The following is a 23,660-nucleotide window of genomic DNA, read 5'->3' as shown; positions in this document are numbered from 1 at the left end:
TAGCCATCAAAATGCCAGCTTTTTCTAACAGCTGTAGGGGAATGAATTCCAAGCAGTATTTCTAGCTTGAACTTCTCGCAGAACTTTTCAGCCTGTACAAACAAGAAATATCAAGACTAATTGATCAACACTTAGTATGCAATATAAAGAAATACGCAATTACCTCTTTTTTAAATGCTAATGTCCGACGTTTTCTTGCTGATTCACTCAATCCATCGCCAATCCCAAGAGGGCTTTTTTTAAATTGCCAAAAACACTTTCGTTTGTTTCACTTGAAGATAATCACCTTCATCACTTTTTTCACAGTCAGAGTTCTCCATCACAATCACACTTTAAAAAAGGTAAATAGAAAGCACTTGGTAAACGAATAATTAAAGCACCTGACAGTTCAAACGAAGAGGTGGGCTAGCTCAGGCGGGGGTGAGCTATTTTCAAAACAGTCGTCTGACGCTAAGGACGAGTTGCGGCCATCAGCCGCTTGGATCGCTTAAATACCGTGCCGCCGACGGGCTCACCCGCGCCTGAGCTGGCTCAGTGCAACCCATGTTGAAATTTAACATTTAACACTCATAGTGTTATCGAAGACAATAGAACAAACATTTCTTTTTTAACTTTTAAATTAAGGAGACACTAGAACTAGCTTATAGGACACTAGAACTAAACAGTATTTAAAACTATGTTAAAACTTTGACAATTTGGAATTAAAAAATTTAATTTGGATTTTGTAAATTTTATAACGTTAAAATTTAAAATGTCTTCGAAGACGCTAGAACTAGAAGTAGAGACACTAGACCTAGCTAAATTTTAAAATGTAAATTTTTGACGACACTAGAACTGACTTATGTTTATGTTCTATTGTAAAGTTCTAGTGTCTACATGTTAAAAGGACTAGTGTCTATTAGGTCTAAAGTAGGCATGCCTGCGCAAACAATACAATTGCCTTATGTGCCGCACTAAGCCACACTGTGTAACGTAATAAACGTATAGCTGTAAATCCGTTTAATCCATTAGTCACAGACACACCGCATACTTTTGATAAAATATATAAAATTTTCCAACCAGGAACCTCTCGATATAATGCAAGGACAAACAATAATTTCACTGGTTGATTTTATTTATAATTTTAAAAAAGATAGAATGCAGTAAGTAGCGAAGCGTAGCGGCTAAGATTACAACTGATTGACAAGTACAGGCAGTACATACATAGTCCCGGCCTGGTTCCGGCTTGTTTACGAATTTGACAAAATTTTGACAATGTTTTTTGCTATTTAGTCTGAATGTAATTCAGAAGTAAGGATTAATATTATAATATCTACTTTGTTTTGTAAAATCTGTACGAATAACGGACAGTATAATGGCTGAGACTACTGAGAAAAATTCAACTTCAGTTTTCTTGTGGAAGGCTGCTATCAGTACTGTTGACGTTCATCCAGCTATAACAGCCAATCTTTTGTAAGTTTTAGTTTGAAAATTGTAAATTCAAAATTTAAGTTTTGACTCTTTACAGGCTAAGATGCAAAAAAGCTGTGAACCTCACAAACGTTGGTGTAAAATTTAGGAAGGTCAGTAAATCCAACATATGTCAGAGTTGTGGTAATCCATGGAGTATGGGGAAGTACAAATTGGAATTAAAGAAGACTTTCAAAACAGCAACAATTCAGAAAGTCTTAATTAAGTCAAAAAATTCTAAGAAAATAAGCCCTTTTAACAAACACATTCTTGAGCGTTACTCTGAAAATAAGTCCAACCTACTTATTAAATGTGGTAGCTGTTTCAAACAGACCGCCTTCCCAACACCTCTCCCTCCTAAGGAAGTCAAGTCAGTCAAACGAATTCTTCTTCCATCAGACAATCAGGAAAAAAAGAAATGTAAAAAGAAAAAACCTGCTGCTTTCAATCAAAACAACCCCAGTAAACAACAGGAAAAGCTGCAAAAAAGCAAAACCCCTACTAAACCAACCAAGGTGACAAAACCAGGGAAAAAACAGCAATTTTCTCGAAATCAACTGAAGAACATATCCAAAACTATTAGTACCAATGCCTCTGTGAAAGGTTCTTTACAATCTTTTCTCAGTTCAGTGAAGTGAAATAATAAAATCAATTTCCAATCTTTCACTTTTTTTATTATTTTTTCCCCTTTTACATATTACATGCTAACCAACTAACCAAAGATAGTAAAAAAATAAGGGGTAATGATAAGTTTCTGCATTGATAAACATAAAATTGAATCGCCGATATTATAAGCTGTATAAGGGTATAAGTATACTTAATACGTTGTGATCACTTAACATTTTACGGACATGGTAGCTTCGATTTCCTCAGTACTGAAAAACAATACAAAAAGGTTAAGTTGTACTTTAAAAAATACAAGTATCACTTGCGATTCTTACCTTCTAGGGACTTCAGTCATTACTTCGACTCCCGTCTCTGTGACGACAATATCGTCTTCAATACGAACTCCACCGAATCCCCTGTGCTCTGCTACGGCTTCTTTAATCAAGAATTTAGAAAGTTCGGGATCTTCCAGAGCTTGATCCAACAATCGGTCTATGAAATAACATCCTGGTTCAACAGTCAATACCATTCCTGGTTGGAGAACACGAGCTGTTCTTAAACTTTTCAGGCCAGCTTTCTCTGGACGAGCAGGATGGCCCTCAAGATATCCACCAACATCGTGAACATCAAGGCCCATAAAATGGCCTAGACCATGGGGCTGAAACGTAGCCGCCAAGTTTGCCTTTCAGAAAGAACATTCGAAAAACAAAAATTATCTTCAAATTTTCTTTTCTTTATGAGTTATGCACTACCTTCATCATGTCGTCGACATCTCCTTGGAGTAAACCGTGCTCTTTCAAATGCTTCAGCATCACCCTATTCGCCAGCAAATGCATATCAATCCAGCTGACGCCTAAGGTCGTTCAAAAGAAATTAACATCTTCCGTAAATTAAAAAAACAAACAAACAGACCACTTACCTGGTTTAATGTGAGCAATAACGGCCCGACTAGCTTCCAATACGGCATTGTAGATTCCCTTTTGGCGGTCGGTAAACTTGCCATTGGCCGGGAAGGAACAAGTAATATCGGAAGCGAAACAATAATACTCCGCCCCCATATCAAAGAGACTTAAAAAAATGCAAAAATGTATGTATACTCCACTCCGTATTTTGTTTGAATGGAAATCAATGTAGACCTACCACATGTCGCCATCACGAATTTGCTTATCATTGGGCGCTCCAGCGTGACCGTAATGAAGTACACTTCCGTTCTCCCCAGATCCGCATATGCAGGTATAAGAGACATGACGGCATCCACCACTATAGAAGTTAAATTTCATGTGGTTAGTTATTCAATGCTAAAATAATAATAATTAAAAAACCAAAACACGTTTACTGGAAATAAGAGTGGTGAAGAAATACTGATTCACACTGATATTCTTTCATGCCTGCAAAATAAATCAAAATAAATCAAAATAAAGCAATTGTCTTGAAATTTTTTTAATGCGTTTAAAGCTAACCTGGCCGAACAGCCTTCATCACAGCAATGTGGGCGGCTGAAGAAACCTTATTGGCGTAGCGAAGAACGTCCAACTCCATCGAAGTTTTGATTACGCGACTATTAAACAAAATTAATCGAGAAAAAAGAGATTTTTTTTTACAGCGGAGCGCAAATGTATTTTCGAAATTATCACACGGACATTAAATAACTGTTTAGCCTGCGGTTAAAAGCGAGTACAGTCATTCAAAAAGGAAAAAAGACGACTATCAATATACGACTGGAGCAACTGTGTTTCTTTCTTGTTCGTCAACGAGATAACTTCTTGCCAATCAAGATGAAGTGGTTGAAATCCCATTAATAACAGATGACGATGTCTCATAGCTTCGATGCCCACGAATGTTTTCTTTGAAGGCGAGTGAATTGCATAGTGTTCTGGTGGATGAATAAGGATTGCCAAGCAATTTCGTTTTCCGGAGACACGACTGTTCCCGTAACGGCATTGGGTCATTTCATTTGCTGGCGAAACAAGAATATCAATCATGTACGCATGGTTAAGTGGGAGGTCTCTTAACAATGTGGAAGGCAAGACTTTGAATTGATCTCCGCAAATTTCTTGAATTGGGGTGACTAATTGATTGATCATCCGAATGATCCGACCGTCACGCGGCAGCGTTTTAGGGTGGTAGTCCTTGGGTTGAAAGTAGGATGAACCGTACTGGCCGCATTCGAAACTCATGGCAGCATCTAGTAATCTCAACTTGGAGCGACAATTCTCGATAATATCTTCCGTTTGACTGTGCACCCGATTGATGAAGTTTGAAGAGTAAACTTGGGGTATAAAGTTCATTGGATAACGTTGAAGATAGACACACGACAAAAGGACGTCCAAGAGAGATTCCGGTCGAAATTCAACAATTCTTTTCTCGATCACTTTCTCTGCAGCTGACCAGAATGCAAAATCGTTGTCGGGATGAAAATCCAGCAAACCGAAAGCGGTCAAAACAGCTTCAACCGTGCGAACACTCAATTTTTCATGACCCATACGGGAAAACCCGTCTGCCACTACATTGAAAACTACTGTGGGGCAATATTGAAAATGGCGAAAATAATCCGATGCTGCGATTATCAGGTCTTCATCAAGTCTGTTGGATGTTGATTGTCTGGATTTGAAGAATCTTTCGACTGCTTGAACGAAATATTTATCGGAATGATCCAATCGGCGGTACAGGTTCAACAACTTGGCTATTCCGTCTTCAGATATGGTATGTAAATTCAATTTCATCCAGTTCGAAACGAGTGTGCAAATTCGTCTGTGAGGAAGATTTAGGTCAGCAACAATCGACAAAATTTGTAGAACTCCTCGTTCGTCTAATTGATTAATCCCGGACACCAGTATTCGCTCGACATAGTGGAAAATGGCACGTTGGCTCTCCTTTACACGCGTTAAAATTTGAAACACACGCAATATGTCGGATTCAGTCATCTGTCGGCCTATTAATCCAACCCAACATTTGTCGGCCCACTCTGGTTGTGACATAGCCGAGAAGAGTTCGATTATTTTACATACTTGAACGACGCTGCACAGGTTATCAAGCACTCGATTAAGGCAATTTTCAGCCAAAAGTATCCTCAGTGAGGAAACTCTGAAAGGGAATGAGGGCAAAAGAATTAATTGTAGGCTTCCAATTAAATTATCTGTTGTTCCAGTCTTGCAAATTGTGGTTCCCAGCTGAAGTAGAACAGAATCCAGAGTGAAAGATTTGTCTAGCTCTGCACCACTATTACGGTACTCCATGTTCCTTCCCAATTCTGCCATTCTGGCTAAGGCTTGATGGGCAACTGGAGCAGTCACTTCTTCGATGTTGAATTCATCCAATTTAGAAATTACTGCTTCAAGATTTAAACATTTTCTGAAGATTGAATCAGATGGTGCTTCACCCGTTGAGCAGTCATTGTCTACCACTAAATGGTTCTTCATTCTCATTTGTAAAAATTGACTGTTGGCTCTTCTTACTGCAATAGGGAGTTCTTCAATATTTAAACCGTCTTGAAGTAAGATCACCGAGTGACCAAATTGCGAGCTGGGCGTTTGGCCATCGTTGCTGCACCACCTTTTTGTTTTTCCTGCCCTACTCACTCGTGACACAAGCCTGATCGTTGATGAGAACCAACGAGAGTAACTTTGAAGAACTAAAGCCATAGCTTTCACTTTCACTGAGACAATTTCTTCAAATACGAAAATGTATCCCAGCTTACATAACGACTTCAATATTTCGTAAAAAACATCACAGGAATGCCAGATACTCGACACGGTTTACCAAAAATCACGTCGTCCACTCGTCTGCTAGACCAAAATAAGGTTCAGCAACTTTGCGTAAACGTTTACCAAAGAGGCAGGCAGAGCGAACAGTTCACAATCACAGTTTCATACGATTCAAATATACGTATCTATTATGAATGATCAAAGATCACTTACCATTCGACGATGACAGGGTGAAGCAACTCGTTATCAATTTTGAATCTAGCAATGCAAACATAATAATCTCTTTGTTTTTCAATTCAGTTTGAATATATTATTGTTTACTTGCTCATTCCTTCAAACACGGCTTCACGGGTCCACAGATTACTGTCCGTGTTCATGCCTTTCTAAAGTTCATTAAAAATATTTACTTTGTATGTTGAACTTCAGTTGGCACTTTTTATGACTTACTACTGTGAGAACTATTTCTGCTTTGGCATTTTCCAATATCACTGCCATCTAAATGCAAAATATTGAAAATAAAAACCTGATTTCTTTAGTTATGAAAAATGTGACAACTTGCCTCATCAACATAATGAACATGGTCAACTCCATACTTTTGCTTGTAATGATCACAGTTAAAAATCTTGCCCATCCAGACAGCATAAGCCTCTGGATATTTCGGAATGAAGAGATGAGATGTTCCAGACTCTACTTCAATGGCACCAAAAAAATCAGGCTCTATGACACCAAAGGCCCAATGAAAGAAAGACTCCTACAAAAAGGAGGAAAAAATATGTTTTAAAATTAAAGTATTGATATCAAACAGTAGTTATATACCTGACGGAAGACATATTCAACATCAGTGCAATAGCGAGGAATTCCTTGACCACCCTGCAATACTACAACACTGTTCTTTTGTAGTTTAGGCAGTTGTCTCAAACTTTTGCAAAGGCGATCTCTATTCACAGCAAAAAGATCCATAGGGACTTGCATGGTACCCTCTCCTTGTGAGAAGTAGCGACTCATTTTCGACAGACTTGATTGATTTCTTTCAAAGTTTCTGAAATAACGTTGCTGGTGATCTACAAGTGATTTGGTGGGGAATCTGTCAACAACAGCCGATCGTTTGAATTGTCCCCTTGAGAAAAGCAGTCGCACTTGGGTATCGTGACGAGTTAAATAAACTTTCGACCGAGATACAAGAAAGTTGAATACCTTGTTTGGGATACCAAGACTACCAGTAATACAACAGATACCAGTTGAAACGCCCCTAATCATGTCTAGGAGCGAATATCTGAGCAAGATTCCCAGCAGAGACTTTAAACTTGTGTGTTTTTTTTTTCTTCTGTTGATTTGTTGTTCCAAAAGCTTTTGAATCGTGCCAACAGGTGGAGCTAGATTCAAACCTAATTCAAAATGCTAAAAAAAGGCCGCAATCATGCGCCGCAATGTTCATTGTTCAATGTTCACGGTCTCGTATGGAAAGTAGTAAAGGTTAGGAATAACAAACACGATGAAAATATTTCGAAACTACGAGATTTAATTATTATCTCCAGATGTGCCGTGTATTTTGAAGGTTTGAACAGGCAGCGGTTCGATGTCGGTGAATATTCGCCATTGCGGTCTTTCAAAGACCCATAAACCCCAGTGTTCAAACGTGGTCAACACAGTTGTTTTAGCCTCAGCCCTGTGACCTATAAACTTGAGCAGGAGACCATTTTTCAAAAGGGATTGTCGGTCACGTCGGCGTCGTCCCTTATTGAACTACTACTACATGGTCATATAATAAGTACAACAACAGCACAGGGAGAGTTTAGAGAGGATGTCGCCAATCGTCTGTATAATACGGGTGGTCTCCTTTCTTGTTGGGGACCTACGAGTTCACCGCAACTCGATATGGTTTTTTCCATATTTCCCCCCATAATGTTATTCTATTTAGATTGTTTTTATTTCAAATAACAAGACCACCGCTGCTCCCCTCCCAGTGGCCGTGTCTGATGCCGTGTGTGCGGTACGAGGTCTTAAATGGCGACCACACTTGGTACAGTGGTGTATACACCTTTTGAAATGAAAATATAAGAACCCAAAAGCTTGTATGGCCGTCGCTAGAGAAGCTACGCGGGGTGTCGAATTCTTATCACAATACCCAAAGGTCGCCGTAGTTACCGTGTGTACCAGAGAGAGAGAGAGAAAAAAAGGCCCCAAAGGTCTCCGATGACTGCAGGCGTTGGAGAGAAACGGATGGCCCATCCCAGCAACGTCTGCCATTACAAGATAAATAAATCCGTTAGGCACCGTGTTCTGTTCTTTTAAAAAAGACGCGAGCTGCTGCTGGTTCCGAGAGAGACCCACATCGGCGATGTCGCACATGGATTCCTCCTCCTTCCCCAGCGCCTTTTTGTCAATGTTTTCTCTGTCAGCACAGTGACAGTCCGGCATAGTCTGCACGACGTTAAGCAGCGAAAGAATTTCATGTTATCTCAACTGAAGCTTTATTACCTCAAGTTAAATTGTATCAACAAAAATGTGGAATACCTTTTAAGGGTTTTTTTTATTGATTCACTGGGCATCATTTACGGACATGAACTAAATTGAAATTAAAACAATTACGTAGATATGGCAATGAATTATTTTCAAATCATTCTGTGGTATGCTACATAAGATGAATAAGCAACTAATCTTTTATACCGGAAACGTTATACACGCGCGCGGTAGTTAAAAATAGTTGAATTGGTCGCGATGTAAAAGTCACAGTAGTTTCTCCTTCCTGTGTTCCTTATTTTTCTGTTTCACAGGCGAGCAGAGCATTTGATTATTGATCTAAGAGTGGCAGCAACGTCCAGGACCAGCCGTTTCATCTGCGTCCGCCAGAAGAGAGAATCCAGCGGCAGAAGCAGCAGAGGGGCTCCCCAGTCAAAATTCTTCGCTCTGTGTAACATTTTCCGCATTTTCTGGTTGCATAAATGGGGAGGACCTAATAGCGTCATAAAAGTTAGACTTCGTCTTTTAGAACACCACCAAGAAATCTATTGGATTTATTTGTTTACACATACGAAGCGTACATTCCAGATGAGCTGGTCAGTAACAGTATATAGACTTAAGAAAATCTTGTAAGTAAAAAATTGAAACCCGAGTTGGAAACAATTTTTCTTTTATTTCTTCTTTATTGCAAAAAGAAATTTAGTAACGCTGATCGAATGTGTTTTTAGATGACCTTTAAACTTTGATTCGGCTTCGAACGAACGTTTAGAAAACAAAAATAAATTCACGAGGAATTGCTGAACTTGGAAAGATTATCATTAAGTCACCAACAACAACGAATGATGCAATCGAATTCAAACCTCCCAGTATTATATAGAGCGGATATTAATCATATTATGGGTGGTCTTTTCGTTTGGATTAAATTCGATTAAACTGTTAAGTTATAAAATTCATGGCCAAAATAAAATGGGGAGCATTGAAGTGTCACATCTGACTGATTGAGTCGAGAAAGAAATATTACAGATGCAAATCGAACGTGGGACAGACAGGTTACAAGACACTTGGCTGTGTCGCCCTATTATTATGTATGCTCTGTTGTTTTGATGTTTTCAGTCTCTGCTACTGCATCTATACGTGCTAATGGAGGGGAACGGAAGCCCAATTTCCTTTTGGCTCGAGACCCATTAGGTTTAACTTTGTCGCCAGTCTTTCTGTCTGTACAAGTTGTTTCAACAGGCTTATGATGAGTCCCCCCTTTTTAGCTTACACAAATTAATGTGTTTTCTCTTCGGCTTCTGTGCTTGGATAACTAATGATCCAGCAGTGGCAGAAAACTATAGCCACCAGCTATAGACATGGCTGGATAGGAGATGTATAAGAGTGTCTTTATGGTCTGTGTGATTTCAGCCAGCCAGCCAGTAACCATGACTCCACCTCCGCTTTTCCGGTCGTTTTCCAGCGACCAGATTCATGTCGACACATCATTGCGTTATGTTCTTGCACACACATACCACCACTCTTATTTTGTTTTGTTTTGATTCTCACCGCCTACCAGAAGGCAGCAGCAGCAGCAGCGTGAAGCTTCTTTCAGTCGACTGCATGGCACTGGTCACTCGCAATTGCGTTTCGTCTTTCTCTCTCTCTCTCTCCATCTCTCCAACAACGCTCTCTCTGCTTCTTCCCGTTTTGTGTAAACAACATGGCCGGGAAACATGGTGTTCACCACTGGCTAGCGGGGCCGGCCTTCAAGATCCCGTGTGATGGGTCAACAAACAACCCCTAAACTCTCTCTATAAATAGGAGAGTTACCGAACAACAAAATGAAATGGAACACAAGAAAAAAAGAATCTCGTCCTCCAAGAACTCTAAGTCCCATTCCAAACCGTTCAATTAAAGTTGATTTTCCTTTTACGCCGTATCCGACATTAAAGAAACGTTACCCTGAATTCTCGTCAAATTTTTTGATTAAGGAATTATTCCGTCGTCCGCCGAGCCAATAAGAATCGGCCCGCCGCGAAGCGCAAAATGGAAGCGGTCCAGCACACGTCAAAGAGTTGAAGGAACATTTTGTTTTGTTATTTCTTTCCTGTTTCCTTCAAAAATCCTGCAATACTGCGCACAATTCTCTGCCGACGATCGAAGCCGTTTGAGTCATACAAACACGCACAAGTGCGCACTGGATGAGTAAAAAACCCGCTCGTGACTATATAAGGTGCTGGCGTCCACTAATTCCGTACATCGAACTGTGTACAAATTGATTAAAAAACAAATGACTTCCAATGATCATAAATTGAAACAAATTGAAATTACCTGAATCGACTATTTCTACATTTGATGAATGAATCCGCGTTTCAGTTTTCCGATTTGAATTTGCGCCCCACCCCGTTCCTTCTGTGTGCCATGTCAATTTTTTGAACTGAAAATGTTCACTGTCGACTCGACCGGAGCGAGTTCAAGACTTCAAGTGCCGTGGAAATTGTAGATGAGCATCTAGAAGTTGATGCGCGCACGAGCGCTACACACACACACAGCACATCATATAGAGCCGAGGCCGTCATTAGCCTATCTATCACCCGGCACCAGCACCCACTAACCATCAAGTGGTTTAGAATTCAAGTGCCAGTTTCCCGGCTCACGAACTCGGTTGCCTTTTTCATTTAAATCTATTCCGGACGAAAAAAATCTTTCAATGTTATATCATGATCAAATGAATGGCGATATTATATTATTAGGTTTTTTAAGGTGCCTATAGGTTGAACATATATAACAACAACATATGACACAACAAGGGCAAACATCCGACAACGTCCTTGATCAATTCCTAATTATAACTCTCTAAAGCTACGTATACACTGTACAATTGATGAAATGGTTCAAAGTTAAAAAATTCCGTGATGTTGAATGGATGTGTTTGAAAGGGGCCGACCAATAGCAGCACGTCGCTTCTGCTGCTGCTGATACATAACGAACTGAACGATGGAAAGAGTCCAGATTGCACGCGCGGACAGCAAGCAGAGGCGGCCGTGAAGAGGGTGGGTTATAAGAGGAAGAGAGATATCTATCTGTGTGCCCAGCAGCACTGCTGCTGCTGGTCTCTCCCTATATAGCTATGCCCATGTGCCCAGGCTACTACCCTGACGATTGGCTGGGTTCCTATATGACTGCTCCACATGATGATGACGCTCCTGGATATCTGCTAGACACCATCAGGTGATGAAGCTATACGGCCGACCAACCCACAGCACATGGCCGTCCTCCGTTTTTCTTTTTCTTTAAGCTCCTGTTGGAAAAAAAAAGAGTCTGATGGAACAGTAAAAGAACCATTATATAGCCCCACTCTCTCTCCGGCTCCTGTCTGTGCTGTTTCGTCTCTTTCTTTTCTCGCTGTCGTTTTTCGGACGGACGCAACAGCTCGGTCGAGTCGTCGTGTAAACACGACGGACCAGCATGCGGAGAACCGATGTGTGAGCGCTGGAAACAGCACAGAGAGAGAGTTAGAGATGCTCTATACTCTCTGCGCGTCCGTTTTGCCGACAGACGAGCCGGACTGCTGGAAAAGTGTGCGCCTCGAGAGAAAAATCTTGGCCTCCCTTAAAAACCAGAAGAGGAAAAACCTTGGCGGACAAAAGAGACTTCACTGGTGATGGCCGAATGAAAGAGAAGACTAAGAGTTTTGTATAAGAAACAGATAGGAATATGCCAGGAGCAGCCAGCAGCAGCAGTGGAGGGTGCTGCCAGCAAGGACTCGAGAATTTTTCAAAAAAAGATGCCACTGTCCAATGTCCTGTCATCACTCTTGTAGTCCTCCATGCGCCGCCAGGACCCCGCGCCGCTTGAGCGTTTCGGTTCCCAGCATCATATCTGTAATAGCCTGGATTTTCTTTTTTCTTCGTAAGATCCTATTATTACTACTACCCCGTGCTTGATATGGGCCACTCCTTTTCAAGTCCATCAATTGCGTGATTCCCCAATATTGGGCCTGAATGGATTCCTCTCAGTCTCAGAGAAAAATGTCGACTTGTCGAATCAAGACAAAACTGCCGACGAGAGATGGAGAGATAAGGAGCCCAGATATGTACGCTGTGGATTCCATCGAAAAATGAGAGAGAAAAGTGAGATGCTGCTGATGGGGTGTGCGCTGGACGAGAGTACAGAAACAAAAAAAATAGGGGCGATAAAGAGCGACGGAACGTAATACCGCAGCAGCGGTTATCAGTTGCTTCTCTGATCCTGCTGCCATCGCACAGGGACGAGAAAGGAGAGACATGGAGAGATCAGACGCACATCAACCAGACCAGCACACACAAGAAGAAAAAAGAGATTATTATTATGCGCATGCCTCTCTCATTGATAAAGAAGAAGAAAAAAGGCCAGTCGATGACGACATTTCGGCTGCATGTGGCGATCGGATTTGATTGCGGGACTTTTCCAATCTTTTTTGAAAAAAATAAATTTACTGTGATCGGTGCGTGTGTCCGCTGCTCAAGGATTCGCTGCGCGTGAAAAATTTTAAAAAGAAGAAGAAATCACTTGGTATTAGCCACCCGATGCTGCATGATGGACCCGGGTTGGGCCGCCTCCCGCCGGGCGACTCCTTGCGCTGCTGCACAAGGAGAAAAAGAGACGTGAGACGCGGACGGGGTCATCTCTTGACCCCGCCCCCTTTTCTCCGAAAAAGATCTCTAGTTCGTTCGTCGCTTTTGGCTGGATCCTTTCAGGCAGCGCTTGGCCGGAGCCGGCCGGAGCCGGCCAACATCACAAGAGAGGACATGAAAAAAGAAGGAGGAGGGATAAGAAGGAGGGTGGATGCTGGCTGATGGCGCCTCGCCAGTGTCAGATCCACTGTATAAGAGCAGCCCTATACATACTCACTCGCTTTTCATTTTGACTTTAGAGAAGCCCTTGCCTTGTCCCTTTTTCTCCTATCGGTCCGCGCGCGTTTTTCTCCTCTTTAAAACTTTTTCTTTTTTAACACACACATATATCGAGAGGGCACTCTCCAGTTTGTGCTGCTGTACATCGTCACGCTCCGGGAGTAGCGGACACACATTTCAGTGAGTCTCCACATCTTGGACATTTTCCCGTTTCGCCAGTCCCCCCATTTGTTGGCAATTTCTTTCTCTCTGCAAATTGTTGGACTGAACAAATTGATCCTGTTGTGATTCGATTAGATCTCATCCGCGTGTGCGCGTAATTATGAAGTTGGAACACGTCGAAGCCTCGTCTTCTGCCGGTTGTCTGCCACCGCATCACCATCACCATCCGCTGATGATTATGGATCACCTGAGTCCCGCTTCCGCTTCGTCCACGGCAGCCCTGCAGGATCTGATGCAGCAGCATCATTCCAGCATGATGGGCGGACATCATCACCATCACCTGCATCACCAGCAACAACTACACCAGCAGCAACAAGCGGCCGTCGAAAGTTCGTTAGCCGACAGCACCGAAGACAAAATCACGGCGGCCGCTACGGCCCCGACGTCGGCCTCGAGCGGCACCACTTCATCCGGTAGTAGCGCCAACAACAACAGCAGCAGTGGCAGCAAGAAATCGTCATCCGCCAATAATTCTTCCGGATCCAGTAGCGCTACTGGCGGATCGGCTTCCTCGTCATCGGCGACGGCGGCCTCGGGAGTCAGGCGACAGGAGAAACCGCCGTATTCCTACATCGCATTGATCGTCATGGCCATCCAGAGCTCGGCCAGCAAGCGGCTGACGTTGAGCGAAATCTACCAGTTCCTCCAGCAGCGCTTCCCATTCTTCCGGGGATCCTATCAGGGCTGGAAGAACTCGGTGCGTCACAATCTCTCGCTCAACGAGTGTTTCATCAAACTGCCAAAAGGCCTGGGGCGGCCGGGCAAAGGTCACTACTGGACCATCGATCCGGCCTCCGAGTTCATGTTTGAAGAGGGCAGTTTCAGGCGCAGGCCGAGAGGCTTCCGGCGCAAATGCCAAGCCCTCAAACCGTATCACAGTTTCTTCCAGAACGGAATCAATCCGGCGTCGGTGACGGCGGCGGCCGCAGCTTCCGCCGCTCATTTGGCGCTGGCCAATTCCGGTGCCCCGACCTACGATCTTCAACAACAGCAGCAGTCCCTCCTTTCGCAGCAACAACAATCTCAACAACAACAACAACAGCAACAACAACATCAGCAATCGAATAATTGTTCGTCGGGATTGAGTCAGTTGGCCAGTCAACACCAACCCGATTACAGCAGTTTGCATCCGAGTTGTTCGTACAACGGGTCGTCGTCGGTTGTCCAACAACACTACAACAACGCCTACAGCAGTTCCGGCGGTTACCTGTCGGCCTGCGGCAACGGCGCCGATTATTACGGCACCAACGGAGGAGTAGTGGTCACGTCGACGTCGTCCGTTATTGGTCAGAGCAATCTCAGTCCGACCACTTCGTCGCCGGCCTGCGATTGGACGACCAACGCGGCGGCAGCAGCGGCCGCTGCAGCCGCTGCTGCTGCGGCGGCGGCTGCGGCTGCCGTGGCCACATCGTCCAACAGCTCGACCATGCACTACCATCATCACGGGATGACCAGTTTGTCGTCCAATTGCAGTTCGGGAGGTCTGGGGCTTCAGCAAAGCTACACGACGTCCAAGACACCGCAGAATATGAGTCCGGCCTCGTCGGCCTCGTCCATCCACCTCCATCACCATCACCAACAACATCACCAGGACAGCGGATTGACAGGTACCGACGGAGGTTACACCACGGCCAATTTACAAGCCATGGAAGCTGTCGTCGACATCCCCCTCTCATCAGGTAATTTATACACGAATAAATTAATGAATAAAATTTTTAAAAATATGATGTTATGTAATAGATCCGTGGACGGTGAGCTACAACGCCTATTACCGAGGCAGAGAAACGGGCGGAGCGACTAGCAACTACGTCCTGTAACCTCTTACATACAAGACGAAAGTTGTCTTGTTCGCAACGATTCTACTCAACTCTTTGTACATAAATTAATTCATCAAAGTCATCTTTACTCGTCACAATTCTTCGTACAATGCAATAAGCGCAAACGTCCCACCCCCTTTTCAAGCATCCTCAGCATAAACAGGTAAAATGAGCTGCAAATTTTTCATTAATAAGAATTATGTAGAACGTTTGGTTTTAAGTTTATAAAGCCCTTGTAACAATTAAGTTGGTATAACGGTGGAGAGCGGAAGAGATTGCGATTGTAAACTAAAGTTTCACTCAACTTCCTGTCGGCTTTTCCTTTTACGAACATTTTTATTAGAAAGACCTCCGTTAGAGTGGCACCCTGTATTCAGATGTGTGAACACAAGGGCGGCAAACGAGCAAAGGAAAACCATTTTTATCTTTAAATTTTGACTAATTACTAGCCAGTTTAACAAAGTGTGAAACTCAATTGGTTTAATCATTCAAAAATGGTAGAAAACAAATGGCTGTCGTTATTTTCCCAGTGAGCGGGGATGAACCGACGATGACGGACTGGGATAAGCTGTTGCTTACGTCGTGCACATTTAGACCAATGATAATATGCGCATGTAACATTGCGTGGGAACTTGCATGTTGGCCAATACGCGTAAGCTGGGGCGAGATATATAGGCCTATATACATGACAACTGCTAAAGAGATGGAAATGTTACACAGGGTGGTGACTATACACATCTCTAGAGAGCATAAGCCATTATACTATATGGTAAACGCGGTTTCAGTTACACTGTGGAGGCTATGCGTGTTGATGGGCTTTCAGTCTGCTCTGCGACTATAATATATAGGCCAATAGTTCTAAGCTATCTGTTATATCCTTGCGACCCCGTGGCGACCTAGACGACCCGTTCCGTTCAACGGCAAGTGGCGCAAGTGACGTGAGAATAGGTCAGCCAACGTGCAATACTCGGGTGATGACTGGCATATCTTTCCAGCTCCTTTAGTTATTATTATTTTTCTTTCTTCTCCATTTCGCTCTGTTTTCGTTGCCTCTCCGTACATGTCGTCGTTCCAGTTGCTACTGTGTGTGAGCCTTGGCGAGAGTTGCGGTTCAGGTTGACAAGAGCAGTGCGCGTGACCCTGTCGACCGCAAATGTTTCAACACGTCGTCGTCTCTTACAGCATTATCCCCTCGTCGTCCCCTGCCATTAAAAGTGCTGATACCAGTGTAGACGGGGGCCCCTGTACCGTCTCCTCTCTGCAACTGCAGCCGCACTTGACCCCAACGGCCTCCGCGAGGCCCACCATTCCCATATTCCCTGCCACCGATACACTGTGATGCCCCTATACGATGACGTGGGTGGGGAGGGATATCAATACCACAGAGCTCTAGTTTCCCTTAGCAATTGTCACATTTCTAACGATCTATTCAAATGTATGCTAGAATATTAATTTCATTTTCTCCCGTTTTTGTTTTGCATTTTCAGGTGCAGATCCGACAACGAAAATTCATCTTTGAAGGCCTTAGGTTCGCAACCGCTTCTATTGTAACCAACCTCCGTGTGTAAAAACAAACAATAACGAAAAAAGAACTCTCTACCAGTAAATCTACTTAATTATTAGGGTCCCTTCCGTGCATGTCGACATGAAAATTGTTTTTAAAATTTATGCTGCTGCTGCTCTGCGACGAGTGCGTGTCTGACGTTGTTTCCCGAGCGACAATCACGTATAATAGGCCTTCTGATGAAAAACGATGGGTATGGCGCTAGTCCGTATATATTTCAGATGACTCAACCAGTAATCATTTGCCGTTTGAATGAGTATACCTAATTATTTGTAATCATGTTGTAACAAAATATATAACTCGATTTGTCCAAGATAAAAATTATGGAAACTCTTGATTTGTGTGTAATAATAATGAAATGCAATAACAAAATGAGGAGAGTCTCAATCCGTATACTGTTGCCCCCCTCCCCCGTCTCGGAAATCTTATCTTTGATATATAGACCTGTACATATATCTCTACACACGCCTTGATATTCATTTCCTTTTTTCCCTGATGTAGTACTTCCTCTTCTTCTTCCTCGACACTTGAACACTTCTGATATAGTCCGCCATCACATATAGTCGATATGGTCTCTGCTCTTCTTCGTAATAAATCATGTTGCTGTAAAATACAACAGTCAAAAGCCTTTTTTCTTTCAAGCCGCTTCTATTCCACCGAAAAATACAAACGAGTCATATATGGCTACCGATTCGTGCATCGCTGTTCATCAGACGTGTTACATCTCGACTTGTCGACTGTTTAGGATCATCTCGTACCGCACCTCTTGTATTATGATTTAGTGTCGTTCAATTTTTTAACGAAAGTATCGAAAATTCATTAAATTCCTTGGTATTATTACGTATAATATTCACTTTCTACCAAGTGCCAAATAAATGCAAATTCAGTTTGAACTTAGCAAAGCCTAAAACTGTATTGAATGCATTTTATGTGGCATATGGTTCTGAAAGGCGTCCCAAAAAAAGAAGATGAGAGTTCAAACATTTTCCGTTTCTGCCTGCCACAAGTATAATAGTCCTGTGTGTAGTGTAGGCTTCCCTGGAAGTCTTGACACTGTCCAGGCCATCCTTGTCTTCCTCAACGCTCGACGCTCTCGACGGGATTTCACCCGTTTTGACGACTTTTCTATAGCAGCCAGAGATTTCATTTGAGAGGGAAATACGGATAGAACATGTGGCAGCATCACGAAAGAAAGTCATAACCATTTTTCCTTTTCTTTTTTAAAAGAATTTAAGCGAACAAAAAAAGAATTTTCATTCAAAAATTAACCTTGGTAAGAACAGCCTTCAAATGACAAAATACTATCAATTTTCCAATGACTAAATTTTCGTTAGTTGATTATTTGATTGGCGGGTTTAACGGAAAAAACAAGCGGATAAAAAATATTATTTGTCGCCCCCCGTTAATAGCCGTAATAAGTTTAACTATGGTGGGGAGTGTCTTGTGAAAATCGAGCACCATGAATAAGTACAGACGATGATGAGCGGCTGCACAGCGCAAGTAATAGTAGTAGCCTAGCACGTCAATGTCAAATGGGCGCGACTTGGAGTCGACGGCGGCAGCGGCCGGCTATTATTATACTGTCCAGCAGTGCGCAGCAGCATCCAATCCATTCAGAGCCAACAATGTAACAGCAACATGCAGAAAAAAAGGGGCGAGATTTTTTAAGTGCCAAATGGTCATAAACGATCGGCATTCTAGTAAAGAATTCGCTCAACTTTGTGGCCACTTCCCACCGATCATCTGAAACGATCGGAATTGTACAAAAATAATTTGGGTCGGTTGAATTGCGGCGTCAGTTAAATTCGTTTACATTGGCGATAATTGATACGATGAATCAGATTCCCTAAATATAACAATCAACTTTAATTTTTTGGATGGATTGTATAAACAGGAGACGGGCGGCCTAATAGCGTTGTTGATATCTACATCTTTATCCAGGAGCCCTATTTATGAAAGCCAACGATGAAAGATGGTGGTGGTGGGTACAATGTGTGGGCCACCACCCATCAAGAACTCTATGTACTAGTTGCCCATCATCGGCAGCCTCAGCAGATGGACACCGCATGGTCCTGGATGGATGGGGATTCTGAGCTTTCGCCTCAGCATCTCCGCCTTGCCGCCGCCCAGTCGTAATTGTGGATATCCTGATGCGCCCATCCCTTCTTCTTCTCACTTTTGTGCCTTTCTGAACTTCAACTGGTTCGCATGCTGCTGTTTTTAGAGCCCCTCAATATAATTATGACAACCATCGTCGCCCTCCTTCCCCCCTTCTGTAAAGAAAAACCCTCCTCTAGCGCATTTGCCATCCGACGTCCTAATATAATAGGCTGACTCTATTCTGCTGCTGCACAATTTTCCTTATAGTTTGTTCTCTTTCTTTTTTCTCTTCTCCTGTTTTGTTTTTCTTACGAAAAAGAAACGGGCGCCGCGAATGAGCAACGTGTCTTCTAATATAGACTGGCTGGTTTGGCCAGGGATGGATGGATGGATGGGGTTCAAATTTGTCTTCTTCCGCGAGGAGCAGAAAGGAAAACACGGCCATTTGGGATGATTTGAAGCCACGACGGTTGAAGAATATTGTAAGACCAACATAGAGAGAGAGCCCAGCAAACAAGTGAAACTGCTGGAACAAGGGATCTATCCAACGACCGGCCCTGAGAGACTCCCGACATATGCGGTATGGCAAAAGCAATAAGCATACAAACAATCGTCATAAAAAGCTTGGCGAGATGCAAACACAAAGAGAGAAAGATATAGATAGAAGCTTTTAGGGTTGCGGCAGTTCGATTGAAACAGAAAACGGAGCCATTCACATACTATGTTATGGATGCCATTGCGGATGGGCTATAAAAAAAGTACAGATGATGGCACATTGCAAAAACACGGAGGAGAATGCTGTTTGGTACCCTGATTATTTATTGGGAAAATAATGAGAATTATTGAAGGATTGAGCCAGGGATCAAAGGGTCGGATGTTGCCGGCTGGGGCATGTAAGGAATACATTTCAACTGGTACAAAATGTCTAAAAAGTACTGATCGGATAGAGACTATCGAGTTATTTACATTCACATTTGATTCATGAGACGAGTGGAATTTATTGACTGGTATGCTCGTCCGTTTTAATGAACGATCCCGCACGACGACCCAAGCCATAGTATACATAGCTTATACAATTTAGGCTACCGTATGTAAACAAGGCAGCCAAGGGATAGTAAACACGTAGTAAACATGAAGCCCATCAGACACGCGAGAAATGGCCCAGGCACGCGCGTGTCCATCATTGTTTTAGTCGTCATTATGTCATCGTTGTCATCCATTACGCTCTTTTTCGTCCTAAATAATCGGGTCATGTCAGCAAGTGAATTAAATTCATTTTTTGACGTTACAATTTAAATTCTTGGCCGATTCCGCTCCGGAGAGAAAAAACAAAATGTATAAGGAAAAACTAAAATGATTTTAATTTTGTTGTGATTTTCTTCTGATAAAAATCGGGACACACGATAGCAATATCAAAAATCTATTTGAACATTGGAGACTGAATTATTATTATCTGTAGTGCGCGAGTGCAAAGTTTAAGAATTTGGGTTTTACGAATTGATGATGTCATATGCTGAATTTGAACTGTGCGGCTAACAGAAATTCCTTAGATTTTAGTCTACGGAGCTCTCTAGCGGCCAAGGGATCTACTTCTAGAGTGAAGAAAAATTCAAAGCGGTTCACTGAGCCGAGCGAAAGAAATAAACCGAAAGCAACGCAAATTCTTTAATTTTGTTGCTGTACAATTTTCAATTCAAAGAAAAATTCCGATAGAATTTTATTTAACAGCAAAAAAGATCAAAGTGAAAACAAATGAGAATTTGTGTAAAAAAGGTTAAAACTTGAACGTGAATCCTGCGGGATAAAATAATACTCACAAAAAGAGAACAGTGTACCATTACACATCCATTACTAGATGGCAGCACGGCAGCTTCCGTACGTGAAATTGGCGTGAAAAATCATATTTTAAAGAAATGACTTGGAAATCGTGAAACTTAAAATTAGAACAATGTACGAAATGATTCCAACTCCCGGATAAAGAAAAACTGGCAGTGATTGTTTTTCCATGCCTTGCGAAAACGCCTTCATAAAACTTAACAGTTTTACAAGTATTTTTTCCAGTTTGTTTGTTTTTCAAACAAAAAAGTGCCTAAAGACCCTCTTCAAAATATGGCCCCTCTTTGAAAAATGTCTGTTTACGTAAGTGTATTCGGTCTGTATAGGCCGTGCAGTTAAAACATATTTTGAAACGAGACAAAATATCCATTTCAGTCCTTCCAAAACGACTCGTCTATTTCCCCTCGTTTGTACACATAAAAAGTGTATAATAGATCGAGTCCCATTTTAGAATGAAACGAAAATTTACACTCATAATCACCTAATAGATCCAGTAACCTTTTTAAAAAACAAAATAATTTGACCTGTGTCAGTTTTAAATGCTGGACCTCCAAGCAGCCCCCCAAAAAGAAAAGGGCTAGAAAGACGAATAGGATCTCGCCAAAGAGATAAATGAGCTGCAAAATCATTTGTAAATGATGCGTGCGCTCCTGTCAAGACGTGGAGGAATTTCCGGTTGGTCCTCCACCCTACACAAAATCTTGTATATAGGCCTATATAGACTCATCATGCAGGAGCAGATAGAGAGAGGAGTAAGTCATCGAGGGTCGCCCACACGGCGAGGGAGAGAGAAAAAAGTGAGAAATGGAGACGAGTTGAAGAAGAGACGAGGAGGCCATCAAAGAGACGAGGGAGGGCAAAAGTTGACGAGTGTCGTCGCGACGGAGGTGCCACGGAAGCGCAAACGCCCAGTCTTTTCCCCCAACTTTTTTCTATGTGTGTGTGTGTGTGAAAGAGTATAAGAAGGTTTCCTAGTACACTCTACGTGTGTGCTGTTTGTACTTGGAAATGGCAGAGTAATTCGACACCACCCACGGCAGAAGGAGACCCACACGTATACGCCGAACGGGGTTCGCCTCCTACCGGCGCTACATATTTCCCCGTCACTCTCGAACGACGACACCTTCTTTTCCATTTCATCTTGCAGCTTCTTTTTCATTGACAGGGCATCCCGCGAGTGGCTTATTATAGTTCATTCATTTTTCTTCTTAAAATACAAATTCTATTACACGGCGCATCCGTTTCGACCTGCTGGATGTTGATGACTGTTCTGGCCCCCAGACGTTTCCAATATTACGCAATTTATAGACAAGGAGGGGTCTGTGTGGCGGCAGGTCCCTCTTGGTCATACAAAATTTAAAGTTAAAATAATTGTCTACCCACAGACAAAAAGTTGTGAGGTACAAAACTGAGCCTGATCTACAGCAATACTGAAAATGAGATATTTTCTAATTTTCAATTTCACACTTCCTTTCATCCATTGGTTGAATAGAATGAGAATGAGAAAACAGTATCAGTCAAATGAATAGCTGGAATAATTTTACTCCGTCCTCTGTCACGATTCATAATCAACGCCCCAGAATAGTCCAAAAGGCAGCCGGAGATCAATTGTGTCCTACCTTTATGCCCGGGAAATACGGCCAGGCAAATATGGCATCCATCAGCTGAAAAGTTGAAGACACCAGGCGGGATAGGAAAAAGGGTGTCCTCGTGAATACACCCATACACACATGGGCGTACACGAAGACAGAGGGATTTAAAGAAAGGGGAATTTCTTCAATGAAACTGGAAGCTGTTTATCTAAATAAAAAATAAAAAATTGATTACGACAAATTTTAGAGAAACAATAACAAGGAAAGTTGAAAATTAGATAGTGGGTTATTTAAAAAGGGGAAGGTTTCCACGTAATACACTGCATTTATGCAAGTTATGCATCATTAAAATATCTAGAAGTTGGCGAAATAAAAGTAACACAAATCATTCTAGTGATGATACTGAGATTGTAGCTGGTGATAGTTCAATAAAGAAAACTGTCCAGCACAATCAAGACTTGCATAACATGTTGTTATGATGGCTGGCAGCTCAAATCTGCAAAAGGTTACAGTGCAAACAAACTGACATCCATCGACTGGGGCTTATTACATGATAAACTGCTCATGTTTGTCCTGAACTAACATTTCACAAATTTGAAATTGGACAGGTTTAACTCTTCCATTTAAGCTCCTGCAATAATTCCATTTGTATGATAAGTTTTAATTACTGGCCAAACAGCATGAAGTTGAGAGCATGGAGACTTGAAGAGCCCCGACACCGAGAATTCACACGAGGCACAATCGAGTTCACACCGAGACAACTGTGACAGAGTTCACACGACGACCAAATTTTTGTAATTCATTTGTTGCCCTATTTTTCGTGCAGCCACGTGTACGCTTCCCAAAAAGTGATCGTTCGTGTTCTTTGGAATCTTGTACTTCGTTTCGAAACTTGAAAATCAATAAAGCAGACGACACTTTTCTTCTATTGTTAGCCAAAATAAATCGATTACGCAGTTACGCTAGATGTTTGTGCAAGTGCAACACTAGATATCTCGACAATCGGCATCCTCAACTGACAATTAAGAACTAAGTCAACTAACCTACTTTCCTTATCGCCAACGCCAACATTGAAATCTGTAAAGTCAGACGCCATCATTTATTATTTACCTGGCAAAAAGGCGGGAAAAAATAGATTTAAATAATAAGGGCTGGGTAGACTTAAAGGAAAATGAACCACAAAAATTTGTTTTGGAAAATCAACAGTTGATGAAAAATAGGAATTACGAAATCTGAGGAGGAGAGGAAACGTTTCAGAAGTTAGAAAGAGGGGCTTGCTCCATTTTGTTGTTTTCCTAGTCATTTTTTAAAACTAATATTGGTTTATAGTCTGTTGTAATGGCATCCCTGTCCAGATAAGACATTTATCCCCGTCTTGTAGGTTACGAAACCAAAACCAAATAAATTAAATTCCCGAATCAATATCGATAAATCAG

At 42.2% G+C, this 23,660-nt stretch overlaps 4 protein-coding genes and 1 long non-coding RNA gene across 7 annotated transcripts; 2 read left to right on the top strand and 3 right to left on the bottom strand.

Annotated features, from left to right (window-relative positions):
- Positions 1-1,176: 1,176 nt before the first annotated feature.
- On the top strand, positions 1,177-2,115 carry LOC124340672. Its single transcript, XM_046793291.1, has 2 exons — positions 1,177-1,452; positions 1,508-2,115. Exons 1-2 carry the CDS (start codon positions 1,355-1,357, stop codon positions 2,085-2,087), a joined length of 678 nt encoding a protein of 225 aa, XP_046649247.1. The 5' UTR covers positions 1,177-1,354; the 3' UTR covers positions 2,088-2,115.
- Positions 2,102-7,101, bottom strand: LOC124340648 (xaa-Pro dipeptidase-like). 3 transcript variants are annotated; one of them, XM_046793246.1, is made up of 13 exons: positions 6,954-7,101; positions 6,576-6,895; positions 6,319-6,510; positions 6,207-6,254; positions 6,081-6,142; positions 5,973-6,017; positions 3,516-3,613; positions 3,392-3,443; positions 3,196-3,315; positions 2,975-3,123; positions 2,808-2,908; positions 2,391-2,737; positions 2,102-2,324 (listed from the first exon to the last, which is right to left on the bottom strand). In XM_046793246.1, the coding sequence occupies exons 2-13, from the start codon at positions 6,762-6,764 to the stop codon at positions 2,285-2,287; spliced, it is 1,443 nt and encodes a 480-aa protein (XP_046649202.1). In that variant the 5' UTR covers positions 6,765-6,895; positions 6,954-7,101; the 3' UTR covers positions 2,102-2,284. The 3 variants fall into 3 exon arrangements, with proteins under 3 accessions (XP_046649202.1, XP_046649203.1, XP_046649201.1); XM_046793247.1 differs by having other exon boundaries at positions 6,576-6,876; positions 6,954-7,086; XM_046793245.1 differs by having other exon boundaries at positions 6,576-7,078.
- Positions 3,624-5,966, bottom strand: LOC124340645. The gene has a single exon (XM_046793238.1). It carries the CDS (start codon positions 5,694-5,696, stop codon positions 3,720-3,722), a length of 1,977 nt encoding a protein of 658 aa, XP_046649194.1. The 5' UTR covers positions 5,697-5,966; the 3' UTR covers positions 3,624-3,719.
- Positions 7,102-8,272: 1,171 nt separating the features above from the next.
- LOC124340693 lies at positions 8,273-23,226 on the bottom strand. Its single transcript, XR_006918173.1, has 3 exons — positions 22,893-23,226; positions 22,252-22,432; positions 8,273-8,712 (listed from the first exon to the last, which is right to left on the bottom strand). It is a non-coding gene; the product is annotated as an uncharacterized LOC124340693 (long non-coding RNA).
- LOC124340649 (forkhead box protein F1-A-like) lies at positions 13,091-17,476 on the top strand. Its single transcript, XM_046793248.1, has 3 exons — positions 13,091-14,994; positions 15,056-15,295; positions 16,620-17,476. Exons 1-2 carry the CDS (start codon positions 13,416-13,418, stop codon positions 15,130-15,132), a joined length of 1,656 nt encoding a protein of 551 aa, XP_046649204.1. The 5' UTR covers positions 13,091-13,415; the 3' UTR covers positions 15,133-15,295; positions 16,620-17,476.
- Positions 23,227-23,660: the final 434 nt, after the last annotated feature.

The sequence above is a fragment of the Daphnia pulicaria genome, chromosome 5, assembly GCF_021234035.1.
Source record: "Daphnia pulicaria isolate SC F1-1A chromosome 5, SC_F0-13Bv2, whole genome shotgun sequence".
In the NCBI taxonomy this organism is placed as follows: Eukaryota; Metazoa; Arthropoda; class Branchiopoda; order Diplostraca; family Daphniidae; genus Daphnia; species Daphnia pulicaria.
Note: the sequence above shows the minus strand (reverse complement) of the source record. Positions and strands in the feature narration are given on the sequence as shown.